The 17,015-nt window shown below is 35.7% G+C and overlaps 2 protein-coding genes across 6 annotated transcripts in view; one reads left to right on the top strand and one right to left on the bottom strand.

Moving 5' to 3' along the window:
• wdr55 (WD repeat domain 55) overlaps window positions 1-8,891 on the top strand; it is a 21,755-nt gene extending 12,864 nt beyond the window's left edge. For 2 of the 4 annotated variants that reach the window (XR_015519567.1, NM_001003871.3), the window contains 4 exon segments: window positions 520-619; window positions 4,087-4,256; window positions 6,515-7,348; window positions 7,408-7,674. Coding sequence is in view for 3 of the 4 variants with exons in the window: in NM_001003871.3 (NP_001003871.2) it covers window positions 520-619; window positions 4,087-4,256; window positions 6,515-6,854 (610 nt within the window). In the remaining variant the exon portion in view is untranslated. 4 annotated transcript variants of the gene reach the window in all.
• The window catches only part of zgc:56585, a gene marked incomplete at its 3' end in the record, with an annotated part of 22,682 nt that extends 6,436 nt beyond the window's left edge, over window positions 1-16,246 (bottom strand). The window contains 9 exon segments of one of the 2 annotated variants that reach the window (NM_200327.3): window positions 6,033-6,164; window positions 8,209-9,314; window positions 9,394-9,557; window positions 9,638-9,714; window positions 12,424-12,520; window positions 12,602-12,708; window positions 13,314-13,437; window positions 15,849-15,955; window positions 16,211-16,246. In NM_200327.3, the coding sequence (NP_956621.3) occupies window positions 9,164-9,314; window positions 9,394-9,557; window positions 9,638-9,714; window positions 12,424-12,520; window positions 12,602-12,708; window positions 13,314-13,437; window positions 15,849-15,941 (813 nt within the window). In that variant the 5' untranslated portion in view covers window positions 15,942-15,955; window positions 16,211-16,246. 2 annotated transcript variants of the gene reach the window in all.
• Window positions 16,247-17,015: the final 769 nt, after the last annotated feature.

The raw sequence follows: 17,015 nt of genomic DNA on the forward strand, positions 1-17,015 counted from the left end.
ATCGATGACACCTCCTGAACACACACTGTAGTTTCTTAAAACTAAAGTCGGACTGTTCTGTTTTGCTTTAAATTTTCAAATTACAGTCTAAGTGAGATGAAAAACAGGTTATGCTTCATGTGCTCTCCATTTTGTTTGGATTACGATTAAAGGCTCAAATTTCCAAATTTATAACGAGTAAACATGTGGGTAAATGATGAAAGATTTTTCATTTTGGGGTGAACTATTCCTTTAAAAGGCTTTGGTTTGTTTCTAAATGCAAAGAGCACAGACAACCTTTGTTTAAATGAAGAGATCTCTTTTATTTATTTATCTTGTGTGCTGTTTACATGAGTGCAGTGAATCATTACATCCCCAGTTAATAATGAATGCCTACAAGTTAACATTTTTCTTGCTTTGAATAAGATGCTTCTTTCTTCTTGAAAACACTTTGTAATGCAATGACTTTCCAACATTATGTGTGGCCTGTGTGTGCAAATACTTGTTCATTTGATTAAGTCTGTTTGTTTTGTGTTCTAGTGGCGATGGCACTCTGGGTGTATTTAATATAAAAAGACGAAGGTTCGAACTGCTTTCTGAAATTCAAAATGGAGATCTCACCTCTGTCTCCATTATGAAAGTGAGTCTAAATAATGTAGCACTACTGAAGTAACATTTAAAACATTGTCTTGTTTTTTAATATATATTTGTGTCACACTCATATTTATTGAAAGGGGAAGAAAAAAACATTTTACTACTTTTTTTAATTGAATGAGTATTTTTAAATGATATTGTAGAATTGATCCAGGAAATATTTAAGGTAAATGTTTGAAAATGTGTCTTCTGGAGGAATTTTAGAATATTTATCTTTAATCAAACTAAATTATTGTATATATACATTTCAGTGTTGTTGCTATTTGTATGTTTTTTTTTTTTAAACAAACATACAAGATACGTTCAAAGGGCCATCTCTGTTTAGAAGGGAGTGTTGAGTGGCGAAAGAGGGAAGAGTTTGCATAAAAAGGGGAGTTTCATTACGTGTACGCTCTTTTTACAGAGGCAACACAAATACAGACGCAGGGGAGATAGACAGTGACCGTTTACATGGACAAATTATTTGCCAAATTATTAATTTGTTGGCTCTAACTGCAGTTTGGCACTTTTACTTTCATTCAGGAACATTTCATGCATGCCCCCATGTGACAAACGAGATATTGTTTGTCAACACAACATGAAGTTGCACCTCATACACAATAGAGTGCGGTGATTAGTCCGAACCAAGTCTCATGAATAAATGCTGTAAGCTCAAAGACATCATGTTTTACTCACCAGTACAGACATCCAGTCTCCATACTGGAATTTAAGGATCTAATCGCTGTGACGTAGCTTCAAAATTTCTTTTCAAACCAGAAGAACAAATTTGCTCGAAATAACGCAGAAACAAACAGTTTTCACTTTTTAGTGAAATATATATCTTAATAGTGTTTTTTGCAACGTGGGACACAGCGCTTCAGCGTCAACGCTTGACGGAGGGCAAAGTTGGGGCTGACATGATCGTCATAGCAGTGTCAGTCAATTAAATTAGTTTGCAATCGGCTGCTGAGCTGGGGTATTTGCATAAAGCAATCTGATTTGGGCACTAAGGGCATCAGCGTCAACGCTTCCAATTCACTTTGAATGGGTGATGTCAAGCGTTTTTGCAACTTTTAAAGCACCAGCCATTTCATTCGCTGACGCTGCTATGACGATCAGGTCAGCCCCAACTTCAGACGCGCTTTCTGTCAAGCATGAAGCCTTGTGTGAATGCTCCTTAACTGATATGCTTGTATGTTATATATTGTACATTTAGTATAGTAATTGCCATCAATATAGCCAATGCTGCTGACATGGTATTAAAACATAAATAAATAAATAATATATATTTGCTTCACTTTACAGTGTTGTGAAATAATGGAAAATTAGAGCTGTGCAAAAAAAATCATTTGAGAAATCAATTCTTCATCACTTCAGAGTAGAGCTGCACAAGTAATCGTAAAAAAATCGCAATCACGTTTCGACCCTCTAGGTCATCTTAATCCAGCATTTCTACGATTCTGTCAATTGTATTTTTAAGTTTAGGAGAGAAGCAAAGGTGGCCGTACAAGTCTTCACATTGTTTTACATACGTTGTTCAGCAACGTAGACACCTCAAAATGGTGTTGAAAGAGTCACATGCTGTATTTATAAGATATAATACACCCCAAAAATGTCATTTCTGTCTTCATGTAATGATGTATTTGCGACCGCAAAATCACAAGTGACGTGAGCTGACCATTAACTGTTACCACAGAGAGGGCGGACGCGCACTTCTGAATGAAGTCTACCTGTTATAACAGGTTATAAAGTTGTAAATAACATTCAGTTTGTGGCACAGAGGGGTCGTTTGGGAGCCGCACGGGAAGTGAACCGCTCTTAGCAGTGAAAATGAAACTGAAAGCGCACACTTTGTTGCCAGATGTAGCTGACTGATTCCAGCCCAAAAAGTATCCAAAACCCGCCGAAAAGCAAAAATACCCACCCAGTCTTCTGTATTCACAAAAATCACGTCAGTGACAGATTTTAAGCAGAAAATTAAGTTTGTAAGCATATTGCTTAAACACAATAATTCAACATTAGAATTATCATCAGCATTGATGACCAGTCCACCATTCCAAGTCTATACAAAATTTAGCATTTTAACCAACAGTACAGCTACACAAATCCTATTGCTGTTTTACCACATTTAAGTATAACAATAATAATAGTCCACTCATATTAACCTTTATTTTACATCTACAGAATCGTTAGAAAATTGTGATCTTTATTTTAGGCAAAAAATCGCGATTCTCATTTTAGCCACAATCGTGCAGCTTTACTTCAGAGATTTTAAAAATGAATTGTTATTCTCTCTTGAATTGATTCTAAGCTCAGTGTTTAATGCTTTAGATGCTTTAGGCTTTACAAACAGCCATACTCTGCTGTTATCTAATTCCTTAAGCCTGATTTATACTTTTGCGTCAAGTGCACGCGTATCCTCTGGCACAACCTTTGCATGGTCACATAGCCCTTGTCAACACTGACCTCTCAAAAAATGTAACTGCACGTCAGAACAATGCATAGCACAAGCTCTGTGATTGTTCAGCTTGGTATGGCTGACGAGTGTGGAGGGGGAGCCCGATTTAGAAAGTGTTTACAAGTGTCGACTCCTGTGAATGAGCTTCAGATGGAAACTTTTGTTTTGTGTTTATCTTATGATTAAAGTTGTTGCTTGTCCGCTGGTTCCTGCCTCTGAATGAGCGAGTTTTAGCTACTTGTACATTATGGTAGAAAAAACAAAACACCAGTGAACAAACTCGACTCAGAGGAACATAAAATTCTACTGCTAGTTAGCACAAGCAGCGCGCAGAATTATAAATGCACGGCAATGCGCAAGGCAAGCACTGTGGGTCATGTCAATCACTCGACACAGAAGAATAAACCAGGCTTTACAGACTCCTTTTGAACCTAAAATAATTGTTAAAGTGATGAAAGGTTTAAGGTTCATTGTCAGCTGTGTCTATATTCAACTCATGAAATGAAAGCCGACTTGCATAATTTGAGCCGAATGCATTAACGCTCTTCCTCGTGTACATCTCAGTGTAGAGTTTAAAAACTAGCCTAGAGCGCCATCTGCTGTTAAAAACTCAGAATTGATTCAAGAGAATAATGATGCAATTTAAAAATTTCAGAATTGATTTCTCTGAGCAGGATTTGTCGTCACTGCTCTACTGAAAATGCAATTCTAAAAATGTACTACACAAAATATATGCTGCTTGTATGATTATCAAGGTCATTTTTATTGATATAGCACCTTAAAAAAACATGAATGCTGATCAAAGTGCTTCACAAACATGGCAGAATAAACAATTGCTGAACAGTTATCTTTAGTTTATAAAACTTTTGAATCGTTTGTTGCTATATTTCATTAACTGAAATAATTGCTTTCAAGCCAGCAACGTTTTTTTTAACCATTAAATACTGTTATTGTCTTTGTTACAATAATATATGGTGGTAAATGTTTTTTTTTTAAACCTGCTTTTTGCCACACAGAGAGGTCGTAAAGTCGTTTGTGGTTCCGGTGAGGGCACAATTTACATTTTCAACTGGAATGGTTTCGGTGCCACAAGTGACCGTTTCGCAGTTCAGGCCGAGTCTGTGGATTGTATCGTCCCAATCACAGACAGCATACTGTGTGCTGCATCTACAGATGGTGTGATCAGGTGAATGTATTTAAAACCATTGTTGTTTTAATTGTTTATGTGCATGTTTTTTTAACCCTTTTATTATCATCTACATCAGTTAAGAAGATGAGGTTTTTAAGAATCTTAACAACGTGTGTAATACACTTTCTTTATCTTGTGTTTAATTTTGTGGTGAGACTGCACAAATAAGGTTACATTTGTTAAGTAAGAAATAAAGTGCTTCCAGGAGGTTGTTATCACAGATAACGGCCAACAGGCTTGGATTAAAAACTTAATGGTTTTAATTTTTGTGAAAACAACCTCCTGGATGTACTTTATTCTACTTTTTAGATTAGGCACAAAAGATTGTTCTGACAAAGGTAAAATAGAGCTGATGGAGCATTCACCAAACAGTCAAAAACACAAAGCTGACAGAAGTGAAACTGGCTGAATAGAGCATACACTAACCTACGTATTATTCAGTCACAAGACAGTGCCAAACAGTCCAAACATTGCCATGCTTATAGTATTGTTCAATCATGTTAGTAAATATGTTACCATCAAAATTCTACACGCAACACCCCATAATGACAATGTGAAAAAATATTTTTTTAAATTGTTGTAAATTTATTAAAAATAAAATACCTGAAAAATCACATGTACATAAGTATTCACAGCCTTTGCTCAATACTTTGATGTACCTTTGGCAGCAATTACAGCCTCAAGTCTTTTTGAATATGATGCCACAAGCTTGGCTCACCTGTCTTTGGGAATTTTTGCCCATTCCTCTTTGCAGTACCTCTCAAGCTCTATCTATATATCCTCTATCCTGACTAGTCTTCCAGGTCCTGCTGCTTAAAAACATGCCCACAGCATGCTTCACTCCAGAGATGGTATTAGCCTGGTGATAAGCAGTGCCCGGCTTTCTCCAAAAGTAACACCTGGCATTCAATACAAAGAGTTCAATTTTATTCTAATCAGACCAGAGAATTTAGTTTCTTATGGTCTGAGAGTCCTTCAGATGCCTTTTGGCAAATTCCAGGTGGGGAGTGGCTTCTGTCTGGCCACTCTACCATGTAGGCCTGATTGGTGGATTATTGCACAGATGGTTGTCCTTCTGTAAGGTTCTCCTCTCTCCACAGAGGAACGCTGGAGCTCAGACAGAGTGACCATCAGGTTATTGATCACCTCCCTGAGTAAGGCCCTTATCCCCCAATCACTTAGCTTAGATGGCCGGCCAGCTCTAGGAAGTCCTGGTGCTTTCAAACATCTTCCACTTGCGGATGATGGAGGCCACTGTCCTCAATGGAACTTTCAGAGCAGCAGACATTTTTCTGTAACCTTTCCCGGCCTTGTCCCTCAAGACAATCCTGTCTCGGATGTCTACAGACAGTTCCTTTGTCTTCATGCTTAGTTTGTGCTTTGACATGCACTGTCAACCCTGGGACCTCATATAAACGGATGCATGCCTTTACAAATCATGCCCAATCAACTGAATTTACCACAAGTAAACTCCAATTAAGCTGCTGAGACATCTCAAGAATGATCAGTGGAAACAGAATGTACCTGAGCTCAATTTAGAGCTTTACGCTGTAAACACTTATGTACACGTGATTTTTCGGATTTTTTTCTTTTAAAATAAATTTGCAACAATTTCAAAAAATCTGTTTTCACATTGTGATTATGGAGTATTGTGTTTAGAATTTTGAGAAAATAATTTAATTTAATCCATTTTGGAATAGGGCTGTAACAAAAAAAAATGTGGTAAAAGTTGATGCGCAACAAATACTTTCCGGATGCAATATATATGTGTTTATATATATATATATATATATATATATATATATATATATATATATATATATATATATATATATATATGTGTTTATATATATATATATATATATATATATATATATATATATATATATATATATATATATATATATAGAGAGAGAGAGAGAGAGAGAGAGAGAGAGAGAGAGAGAGAGAGAGAGAGAGAGAGAGAGAAAGAAAGAGAGAGAAAGAGAGAGCTTGCAAATTTTAAGCAAGCATCAATGAAAAAAAATAGCAACTAATAAAGAAATGACTTTGCTCTTGGTGTAAATCATTCTCTACCAACATATTGAAATCACTTTCTGAAACCATCAAAATATTTGCCACTGTAGACTTTGCTAGAGTATAGTTTATAGTTACCTTTGTACTTGTCATTCTGGTTTAATCATTTTATATTGGCAGTGCATCTATTCCCTAAGCCAAAGGAAATAAAATTAATGATTAAACCCTTTATTTTGCAGAGCTATCAATATCTTGCCCAACCGCGTGGTGGGCAGTATCGGACAGCATGTCGGAGAGGCCATAGAGGAGATTGCACGATGTAGAGACACACATTTTCTGGCGAGCTGCGCTCACGATGAGCTGATCAAATTCTGGGACATTTCCAGCTTACCTGATGAGAAGGTTAATGATTACAGACGTAGAAAGAAAAAAGACAGAAGACTCAAAGCCCTGAGTAATAAAGCGTTTGATACAGGACAGAATTTCTTTGCTGGGCTTTTAGACACAACTGAGGAAAATGGTAAAGAGGGAGAAGATGATGATGACGATGATGAGGACAGCGACAGTGGAAGTGATTAAAAGTACTGCAAAAATTTGCTGTCATTTGTTGGATATTTTCAGACTAAAGGAACACTCCACTTTTTTGGAAACGGACTCATTTTAAATGTCCCCTAGAGTTAAAGAGTTTAGTCTGGCAGAATTACTACTTCTATCTTAGCATAGATTATTGAATAGGATCAGACTATTCGCATTTTGCTCAAAAATGTAAGACATGAAAAAAGGAAATTTGCTGCAATACCATGGATGTAACGGACACATTATTATGCAGTGCTGATACCTAGCTGTGGACTATTTTCAGAAACTGCTTGCTGCAGCCATGGTACGACAGCAAAGTTCCTTGATTATTAAGCGGAAATGAGAGTATAGTTCCCAGCCGTATTAACCTAAAAAAAAGAGCAACTTTTCGTTTTTCCATCATGTAATGTACTAAGTGTAACTACAAAATAGTCTACTTTAAATAAGTAAGTTTCGATACTTCTTAAAAAAAAAAAAAATTGAGTGAGAAGCTAATGGTCTAATCTGATTCAATTATCTATGCTAAGCTAAGTTAAATGTGCCAGACACAGATTAGGTGAATAGATTCAAAAATGGTAAAACTCAACGGTTTAACTCTAGGGGACTTTTTAATGAGCCTATTTCCAAAAAATAGTGGAGTGTTCCTTTAACATCTCAATTAGATTTATATTTATGTATTAGGGTTTTTTATCCATCAAAATTTCAGAATATATGCAGTGCTTTTATGTTTTTTGTTGTTGAATTGTTGTTGATTATAATTTGTTTAAAGGCAGAAACAATTTGTTTTATGTTGCTTCGGTTTTCTAAAACATTCTTTCATTAATTTTTTTTGGCTTAGTCCCTTTATTAAATTGGGGTCGCCACAGCGGAATGAACCACCAACTTATCCAGCACACGTTTTACACAGCGGATGGCTTTCCAGCTGCAACCCATCACTGGGAAACATCCATACACACACATACACTATGGACAATTTAGCTTACCCAATTCACCTGTACCATGTCTTTGAGCTGTGGGAACACTGGAGCACCTGGAGGAAACCCACGCGAGCACTTGGAGAACATGCAAACTCCACACAGAAATGCCAACTGATCCAGCCGAGGCTCGAACCAGTGACCTTCTTGCTGTGAGGCGTTTTTGCTACTCACTGCGCCACCGCATTGCCATTTACTAAAACACTCATTTAATATTTAAACTCAGCGCAGTATTCCAAGTTCAGATTTATTGCAATGAGATGAAGTTTGTTATAAATAACTTTCAACAGTAGCATGATATCAGTAGCTTATTTATTTGAACATATTGGCATTTTATATATATTCACACACACACACCTATATATATATATATATATATATATATATATATATAGCATACGTATACAAGTATATGAAAGCATATTAAAATATACATTTTGAAAAGGCAGATTTCTAGGTCCCTTATGAATTCCATCGGTGGTATTACTATTAGCCCTCCTGTAAACATTTTTTTTCCAAATTGATGGTTAACTTTTTCCACAATAGTTTTTAAATAAATTGTAAAAACTCATTTCTTTTGGTTTTGCCATGACAGTACATTATATGATACTAGTTATTTTGCAAGCTACTATTATTCGGCTTATAATGCAAAATCGAAATGATAAAGCCAATAAAAAAAACAATTTTTTAAGAGGTCTAATAATATTGACCTTGTCCAGAAGAATAAAAATGCTTGGACGTACTGTGAAAATGATGTTCCTTGCTCTGTAAAAAGGACAATAATTCAAATTTCCCAGGAGGACTAATATTTTTGTCAGCACTAAAAGTGGATCAAAAAGTTTCCTCAAAGATGCCAGAGTTAGAAAGTTGCAATTCCAAGTTAGAAAGTTACAATTCCGAGTTAGAAAGTCAGAATTCCGAGTTAGAAAGTCAGAATTCAGAGTTACTAGAGATTACTACTGAGTTTGAGGTGGTTGGAGCTAAATTATGCTGAGCAATAATCCAGGAATTGAGTTTCAGACCATTTATCTACATTTTTAGAGCAGTGTTTCTCAACCATGTTCCTGGAAGACCACATTTCCCATGGCTCCTTAACCAAACACACCTGATTTAGATCATCAGCTCATTGGCAGAGACTAAAAGACCTGTAATGAGTGTGATGAACAAAGAAGACATCCAAAACATGCAGTGTGGATGGTTCTCCACAAACATGGTTGAGAAACACTGATTTTTAGTTTGTGTGTATTATTTTATTACTAAACCAGGTAAAGGTATATGAGGTAAGAGTATGACATCTTTAATCCCAAAATGAATGTGTTGAGGAAAGGAACTAATGAGCTACTCTAGACTGACTGGAGTAGATGGAATGTCTTTGCCATTTTCTGGAAAGGTTATAATAGCTGCTCCATCTGGATTAATCATCAGAGCTTCTCCATCCTTACTTTCATCTTTCACAAGAACAAGAAAGGCCTTGGCAACGACATCCACCCTGTAATGAAATTTCAGTCAAATCAAGATACAAAAACGTGTATGAATGTAGAAGTATACGCTATATATTTCTCACTCACTCCAGACAGCCCTCACTCTCCATCAACATCTCCGTGATTTCCTTCATTTGAGAAAAACTTCCAGTATGCTCCTCTGAGTTCAAGAGGGACAGAAGACTGGTCTTCACAAACCATGGACAGAGGACATTGATCCTCACCCCATAGTTGGAAAACTTGGAAACAACCTTTAGATGTATGCAATTAAAGTTTACAAATTATGAAATGCTTTATTTACTCCATCCAAACTAAAGAACTAAATACATACCGCCATGGCACGGCTAAATCCGACCACGCCGTGTTTAGTAGCGGTATAGATGGGTGCTACTGGCAAAGGCCCCAAACCTGCAGCCGATATGCAGAGATTGTCAAAACATGGCTTGAAGGACAAAACGTGTTTAAAACAGCATGTTTGAAATAAAGACAGTAAAATCGCTATGTAATTCTTAACCGCTTAATCACGGCGCTTATACGGCATTTGTGTGTGACTCATCGTGTCAGAGAAGCTTGAATTTTTGCCTAATGAGCAGTATTTCAGCTTTATCCGTGTCTGTTTCTATCACTGACTGCTGTTTATCTGACTTAATGCATGATGAGAATCAGACAAGTACCTGAGAAGGGTGAGCGGGGAGAAGCAGCTCATTAGCATTTAAAGCTAGAGGCTACAAAAACAGCTACAATGTAAATTACCTGATGGGTATTTTGAGATGAAACTTTACAGACACATTCTAGAGACATAAAAGGTTTCTCTTACATCTTGTAAAAGGGGTGAAATAGATGACCTTTAAAGGTCCCATGAAATTCAAATACGGTAGTTTTAAGGGCATCTATAACTAATGTGCTCCAAAGCTGTAACAAAATACATTTTTAGAAGATATAAAACTGATAAAAACATCCAAAGCTTGCAGTTTGTCACTTCCGCTTAAATGGATCAATGGTTTTATTCACACCACCTCATACTTAAGTTTCTCATCAAATCTTGACCAATCAAATGCTTTTTAGTGTCTGACATGCCCCGCCCCTTGAAGATGCGTCTCATTTGCCTTTCATTTAATGTGCTTGAGCTTTTTTAATATGGAAGCCCGTTCCAGCACCGAAATAATACAATTATTTAATAAAATAAATAATACCCAATTCTGAATTATAAAGTCAGAAATGTTGAGTTATAAAGTCACAATTCCAAGATATAAAGTCAGAAATGTTGAGTTGTAAAATCTGATTTCTGAGTTATAGTCACAATTATGAGTTATAAAGTCTCAATTCTGCGTTATAAAGTCTGAATTCTGCCTTTTTAACTCGCAGGTCTAACTTTATAACTCACAATTCTGACTTAACTAATGACTTTAAAACTTTACAATTCTGACTATAACTCGCAATTCTAACTTTATAACTCAAAATTCTGACTTTATAACTCGCAGTTCTAACTTCATAACTCACAGTTCTGACTTTATAACTCGCAATTCTGACTTTGTAACTCGTAATTCTGAATTTATAACTCCGAATTCTGACTTAACTCACAAATCTAACTTTATAACTTGTAATTCTGACTTTATACCTCAGAATTCTGTTTTTATAACTTAGAATTCTGACTTAACTTATGACTTTTAAACTCACAATTCTGACTTTAAAACTCAACAATTCTGACTTTAAAACTCACAATTCTGACTTTATAACTCTGAATTTCGACATAAACTCGGAATTTATATCTCAGAATTGCCACTTTCTAACAGAAATCTGACTTTATAATTTTTTGTTTATTTATTTTTATTCAGTGGCGGGAACGGGCTTCCATACGTCCTCTCTTACTGGCAGAGCTGTGAGAAAACAAAACACTATTGGCTGTTTTTTTTTAAGGCGAGGAGCTACTCTATCTACCCCTTTCTTCATGTTTTAGTTGATATTACGTTAAACTGAAAAAAAAAATCACATTTTAAAGCACTGCAAAGGACATTAAAAATATATTTTACTAGAAATGAAAATTGTCATCATTTAACTTTCCACCTGTTGTTTAATAGTTGGACGAATTTCTTTATTTGTCCAAAAAGAAAAACTCCTAAATGAAAATCGTATGGGCAACAACATAGCAAATTAATGATTCAATATTGCTTCATTTATGTTTGACAAAAGAAAGACTAACATACCCATAGCAATAACAAAGTAAGTGAATAAACGATGACAGATTTATATTGCATTTACATCGAAAAACTCCCTGATGTGATCAGTTCTGTGTATAATGGGGCTGATTAAATTGTTTTGTTATCAGGGGAATGATAATGCATATTTTAGTTGACTTGCATTTACATTGAATGAGCCTCTGATGTTATCAGCTCTGTTGAGGATAACCTGTGTTGAAACCTCTACAAACTGATGTCCATGTGAACTTTTTACAATCTCAATGGGTATAAACCAAACAACAGCTGAAACATCTGACAAGAAATAAAAGTAAGCACGGAATGGTTTGTTTTTAGTTTATATAAAAGTGCTGTTTCAAAGGCAGATCACTGGGTTACGATTCTTGAAGACCAATGAGTTGACATTTTATGTAATTCATTTTATGTATTAGAGCAATTATATACATTGGCAAACCACCAAAGAATGGTTACACATCTAACACAGTCCATCAAACAATTTTGTGCTTGTCTAGTAGACATCTAAATGTAGACAACTTGGCTAAAACAAGGCTAAACTTGTCTAATAGACAAGTCTAATAGACATTTAAGAACAGCTTAAAACTAGACTAGTCGTCAAATAGACCGATTAGACAGACTTTATATGTGTAGTCATTCATTTGTTTATTTGATGACTTGTCTAGTTTTGACTTATTCTTAGACAACTATTAGATTTTCATTAACAGCCCAAATTTAGCCTTGTTTTAGCTAAGACGACTATGTTTAGACAGCTACTAGACATCTTTTAAAAGCAAAAAATGCTTGCTTAAAGTTTTCAATTTTAGAAGAAATATCTGTTTAAATCCACAAATATTGTTTTTTCTAAGTCATTTACCACGTTTTCAAGCTGTGTTTTTGTTCATTTTATGTACAGACGGTCCCAAACCTGCCATGGATGCAACGTTGACAATGACTCCACCACTGCCACCATTTTCTTTCTTCATATATTCCAGAGCGAGATACGTGCCCCTGACCACACCACCCTGAAATGACCACAAAGAATGTTCAGCTAAAGCAAAACCAGATGCAGTTATGTAGGTAAAGACAGACGGAAAGGTTCATACCAGGTTTATTGCAATAGTCTTTTCCCAGTGCTTTTCATTGATGATGCCAGCGTTGTTGCACATGATGTCTATTTGGCCAAATTGCTCTACAATTTTTTTCAAAACTCCTGTAAAGGAAAATGTAAAGCTTTCAGAAGACAAAGACAGTTTCTTTCAATGCAATCAGTTGTAAACTTGTTTGATATAAATTAAATTATAGTGTCATCTAATTATTTCTACATAAATTGCTTAAAAGAAAGTCCACCCAAAAATAAAAATGGCCGCATAATTTACTTAACCTTAAGCCATCTGATGTGTATGACTTTCTTCTTTCAGACAGACAGTCGAAATAGTTTTACATTTTATTCTGACTCTTCATGCTGTACAATGGTGTTGTGTAGTGGCCCATTTTTAAGCTTCCAACGGTACAGAAATCTGTCATAAAACTAACCCGTATGCTACCTGGGGGTTAACACATGTCTTATGAAGTGGGTCGATGTGTTTTTGTAACCAAAAATATATTTTTACATTTTTTAATGGCACCTGTCGAATGCACTGTCATGAAAACTTCTTGGCTAACCTTTAACTCGATGCATGGTATAAAATTAGAAACATTACATTAAAATAAAATGACTACTCGGACTGTAAATGCCTCGAAAGACGAAAGTTATATACAAAGAAAATGGTTTAAGAATGAGATTTTTGGGTGAATTATTTCTTTGTATTGAAGTACCTTTAAAATCTTCCTCTGATGAGACATCAGCAGTGTAAAATTCAGCCCTGTTGGGTCCATACTCTTTATTAAGAGTAGTCTTTAATTCCTCTCCAAGAGATTTATTCACATCAATTAAAGCCACCTGCAATCAAATAAGTGTACACCGTTATAGTATCATTGAATACAATATATAATAGTAGCATAGAAGTTGTACCTAATTATTATTTAGAGAATATCTAAAGATATTCCTGATGTTGCGTATGCATACAAAATTAAACGTAATATGTTTCTTCTGCTATTACTGCATATATGAGAACACTACGTGTCAAAAGTCTTGTTGCCTATCCAAGTTTTAGGAACAACAAATAACAACTTCTGGTTGATCATTTGGTATCAGAAGTGGCTTATATGACAGGCAAAGGCCTCTAGATTACACGTATTTAACCAAAATAAAACAATTATCCCTTGAAAAATTATGCCTTGATTTTAATTTTTAAATTAAAAATTTTAAATAATGTACCGTAAAGCAGTGGTTCTCAAACTTTTTTCATCAAGTACCACCTCAGAAAAAAATAGTCTCTCCAAGTACCACCAAAATGAGCAGTATTGAAATACAGTAGCGTAGTCGGCCCAATAAAGCAGCTACAACTCTGCACAGTTAAAAAAAACGTGGCAGATTACCTTAGAAATATAGGCTATATGTCATATGTGGCATATTATATCGATCATTTATGATAAATTTTTAAATGTGTGTAGCATGTACATGACATTTCATTCCTCCGCGTACCACTAAAGGAAGCCTGCGTACCACTAGTGGTACACGTACCACAGTTTGAGAACCACTGCCGTAAAGAATATAAAGTCATGCTGCAGTGGAAAAAAAATTAATATTGTGCATGACTCCTATTAGGTTGGAGGACTGCATCTATACATCTCTGCAATTACTCAAACAACTTTGATAAAGTCACTTTGATAAAGTCATCTGGAATAGCAAAGGAAGCATTCTTGCAGGACTCCCAGAGTTCATCAAGATTTTTTGAATTCATCTTCAATGCCTCCATCTTACCTGAGACATGCTCAATAATATTCATGTCTGGTGACTGGGTTGGCCAACTCTGGAGCACCTTGACCTTTTTTGCTTTCTGGAAATTTGATGTGGAGGCTGAAGTATAAAAAGGAGCGCTATCCTGCTGAAGAATTTGCCTTCTCCTGTGGTGTGTAATGTAATAGGCAGCAAATGTTTTGATACTTCAGGCTGCTGGTGTTGCCATCCACTCTGTAGATCTCTTGCACACCCCCATACTGAATGTAACCCCAAACCATGATTTTTCTTTCAACACACTTGACTGATTTCTATGAGAATCGTGGGTCCATGCAGGTTTTAATATGTCCTCTGCAGTATTTGTGATGATTGGGATTCAGTTCAACAGATAATTCATAAGAAAAATCAACCTTCAGCCACTTTTGCAAATGATCAAATAGAAGTCAAGTTTTTATTTGTTGCTCTTACAACTGGGATCAACGACAAGACTTTTGTCAGGCAGTGTATATATATATATAGACACATGAACACATCTTGGTCTAAATGTATTGCACAGCACAGTACCCAAGCTGACAACCTGACATATGTAAACCAGTGTCTAATCTGACACATAAATTATTTGACTAGCACAACAGAAGAAAAAAATTCCTGGTCCATGTTAATGTAATTGGGGAACGGAAATGATATGTTCCTTTGCCACAACGAATGCCCCTTCGCTGTTAGCAGTGAAGGTTCTTCAGCTAGAAAAGGATGCCTCAGCTTGGCACATGCAGCCCTTAAATACAAGATTAATTGTAAAAGCTGTGCATGCTAACGCTGACAACTCTTTGGCATTTCATTTGCCTGTATACTCTTTAAGATGACTGGATTCTAACGAAATCCCCCATAGTGTAAGTTTACACATATCATTGAAGTTCCCCTCCCGAATGGGAACTTAAAATATGCTAATGTTACTCATGCAACGTCCTCCAATTTTTTTTATTACTATTTGATTGGACACTTTTTTTAATGAAAACAATTTGTAATAATTAACAGCATTTAATGCAATAAACAACATGTAGTAGGCTACTAATGTACTTTAAATACATAAAAAATACAATAACCACCAGAGATTAACTTTCGACAAATCAAGATGTCTTATTGCTGTCAGTTATTACCACACTTTTGCATAGTCTGTATGTCAGATCTAGGCTAACCTTTGATGAACATCAATTAATTTTTTCCTCATGACTCAATATCAACGGCCAAATGTTATGTACGAATAGCTCTTTTCCCTATTTTCAGCTTTATAAAACCGAAACTGTACTTATCAATGCATAGCCGAGTCGACACAGCTGCGACGCTTTTAATCGGAACCTGAAGCAGGCGTTTTACCCTCAATGACATGGTAACGTAAATAAAACTTAATTACGTAACACTTTATGTTCAATTACATAGTTGATTTAGTGTCCTTGGAGTTTGTATTAACGCGAACAATTTTTTTTTAATATGATTTGTATTATTTAGTTTACCTTTGACCCATTTTTCATGAGTATTTCGACAAAACTTCTGCCCAAACCCTGAGCTGCTCCGGTCACAACAGCAACTTTATCCTTTAAATCCATCGTCAGCTACACACCTGTGGAAATAACATATTGTCTATTTTATCTCTCGTAAAGATTCATTTGAAGCAACAGGCTTCCATTAAAACTTTTTAAAACCTGTATCTAATGTAAGAAAAAAAAATGAAGTAGAAAAAAGCCTGTTATTAAAGCAGACAGTAATGCTATTCTTTCTGCTTGTCCAAAACTTTAGTAAATAACGATCTTTTTCACCTCTAGCCTATAAAAATCATAAAACAAAACAAAACAAAACAAAACATTGTTAATCCTACCTGTGCGTCCGAACAGCGTTTGGAGTAGCAACTACTGAAATAGTGAAAGAGTGACCGATGAACATAAGCCAAGTGAGGGGGAGGAGTTTAACATCAAACACGCCAAACAAAACATAACGGGTCTTCAATGGGTGTGTGAGCCGAAGTAAAATGTGAAGTATAACAGGTGTTATGCTAAAAAATTTCTTACATTGTTTGTTTTTGTCCACTCAAGATCATCTGAGCTGCGAGCGATGGCACGTAAAGGCTACTTTCACAATCTGGACTCCACATGTGTTAATCATTCCCAGATACCGAATGAGATCATGCTTTAAAAGCCCTTTAAACATCCTCCTCTGATGACACTATTGTTGCACAAAATTTCAGCTCACATTCAAAAGAGCATCCAACGCATGATCAAAACTAGATGGATGCATAGGTTTGATTTAACTTTAAGTTTTATTTTAGGGATGTGTGTCTTATGAAACAGGCTATATTTACTATGTGTCCATGTTTACAATCCCATAGAATAGATCATCAGAGGGATACATAATGACTAAGACGGTTAATGAAAATAAACTCTGCAAGCTTAGAACTTGACCAAAGTCGGCTGTGAGTGATTATATGTTCCAGTTCCTGGAAGAGGAAAACAAAAAGGCTTGGTGGAGATCATAATTAACAACAGAATAAGTTTGAGAGGGATTTTGGTAACCCAAACAGCACTAGGTTGTCTTGCCAAATAAATGTTTTATTGTAAGCTGGAATTTGCATTGAAATGCCAACCCAGGCCCATAACCAGCCTAGTGAAAGAGGTGGTTCTTTTTTT

Source organism: Danio rerio, chromosome 21 (assembly GCF_052040795.2).
Source record: "Danio rerio strain M-AB ecotype USA chromosome 21, GRCz13ab, whole genome shotgun sequence".
Taxonomy (NCBI): domain Eukaryota; kingdom Metazoa; phylum Chordata; class Actinopteri; order Cypriniformes; family Danionidae; genus Danio; species Danio rerio.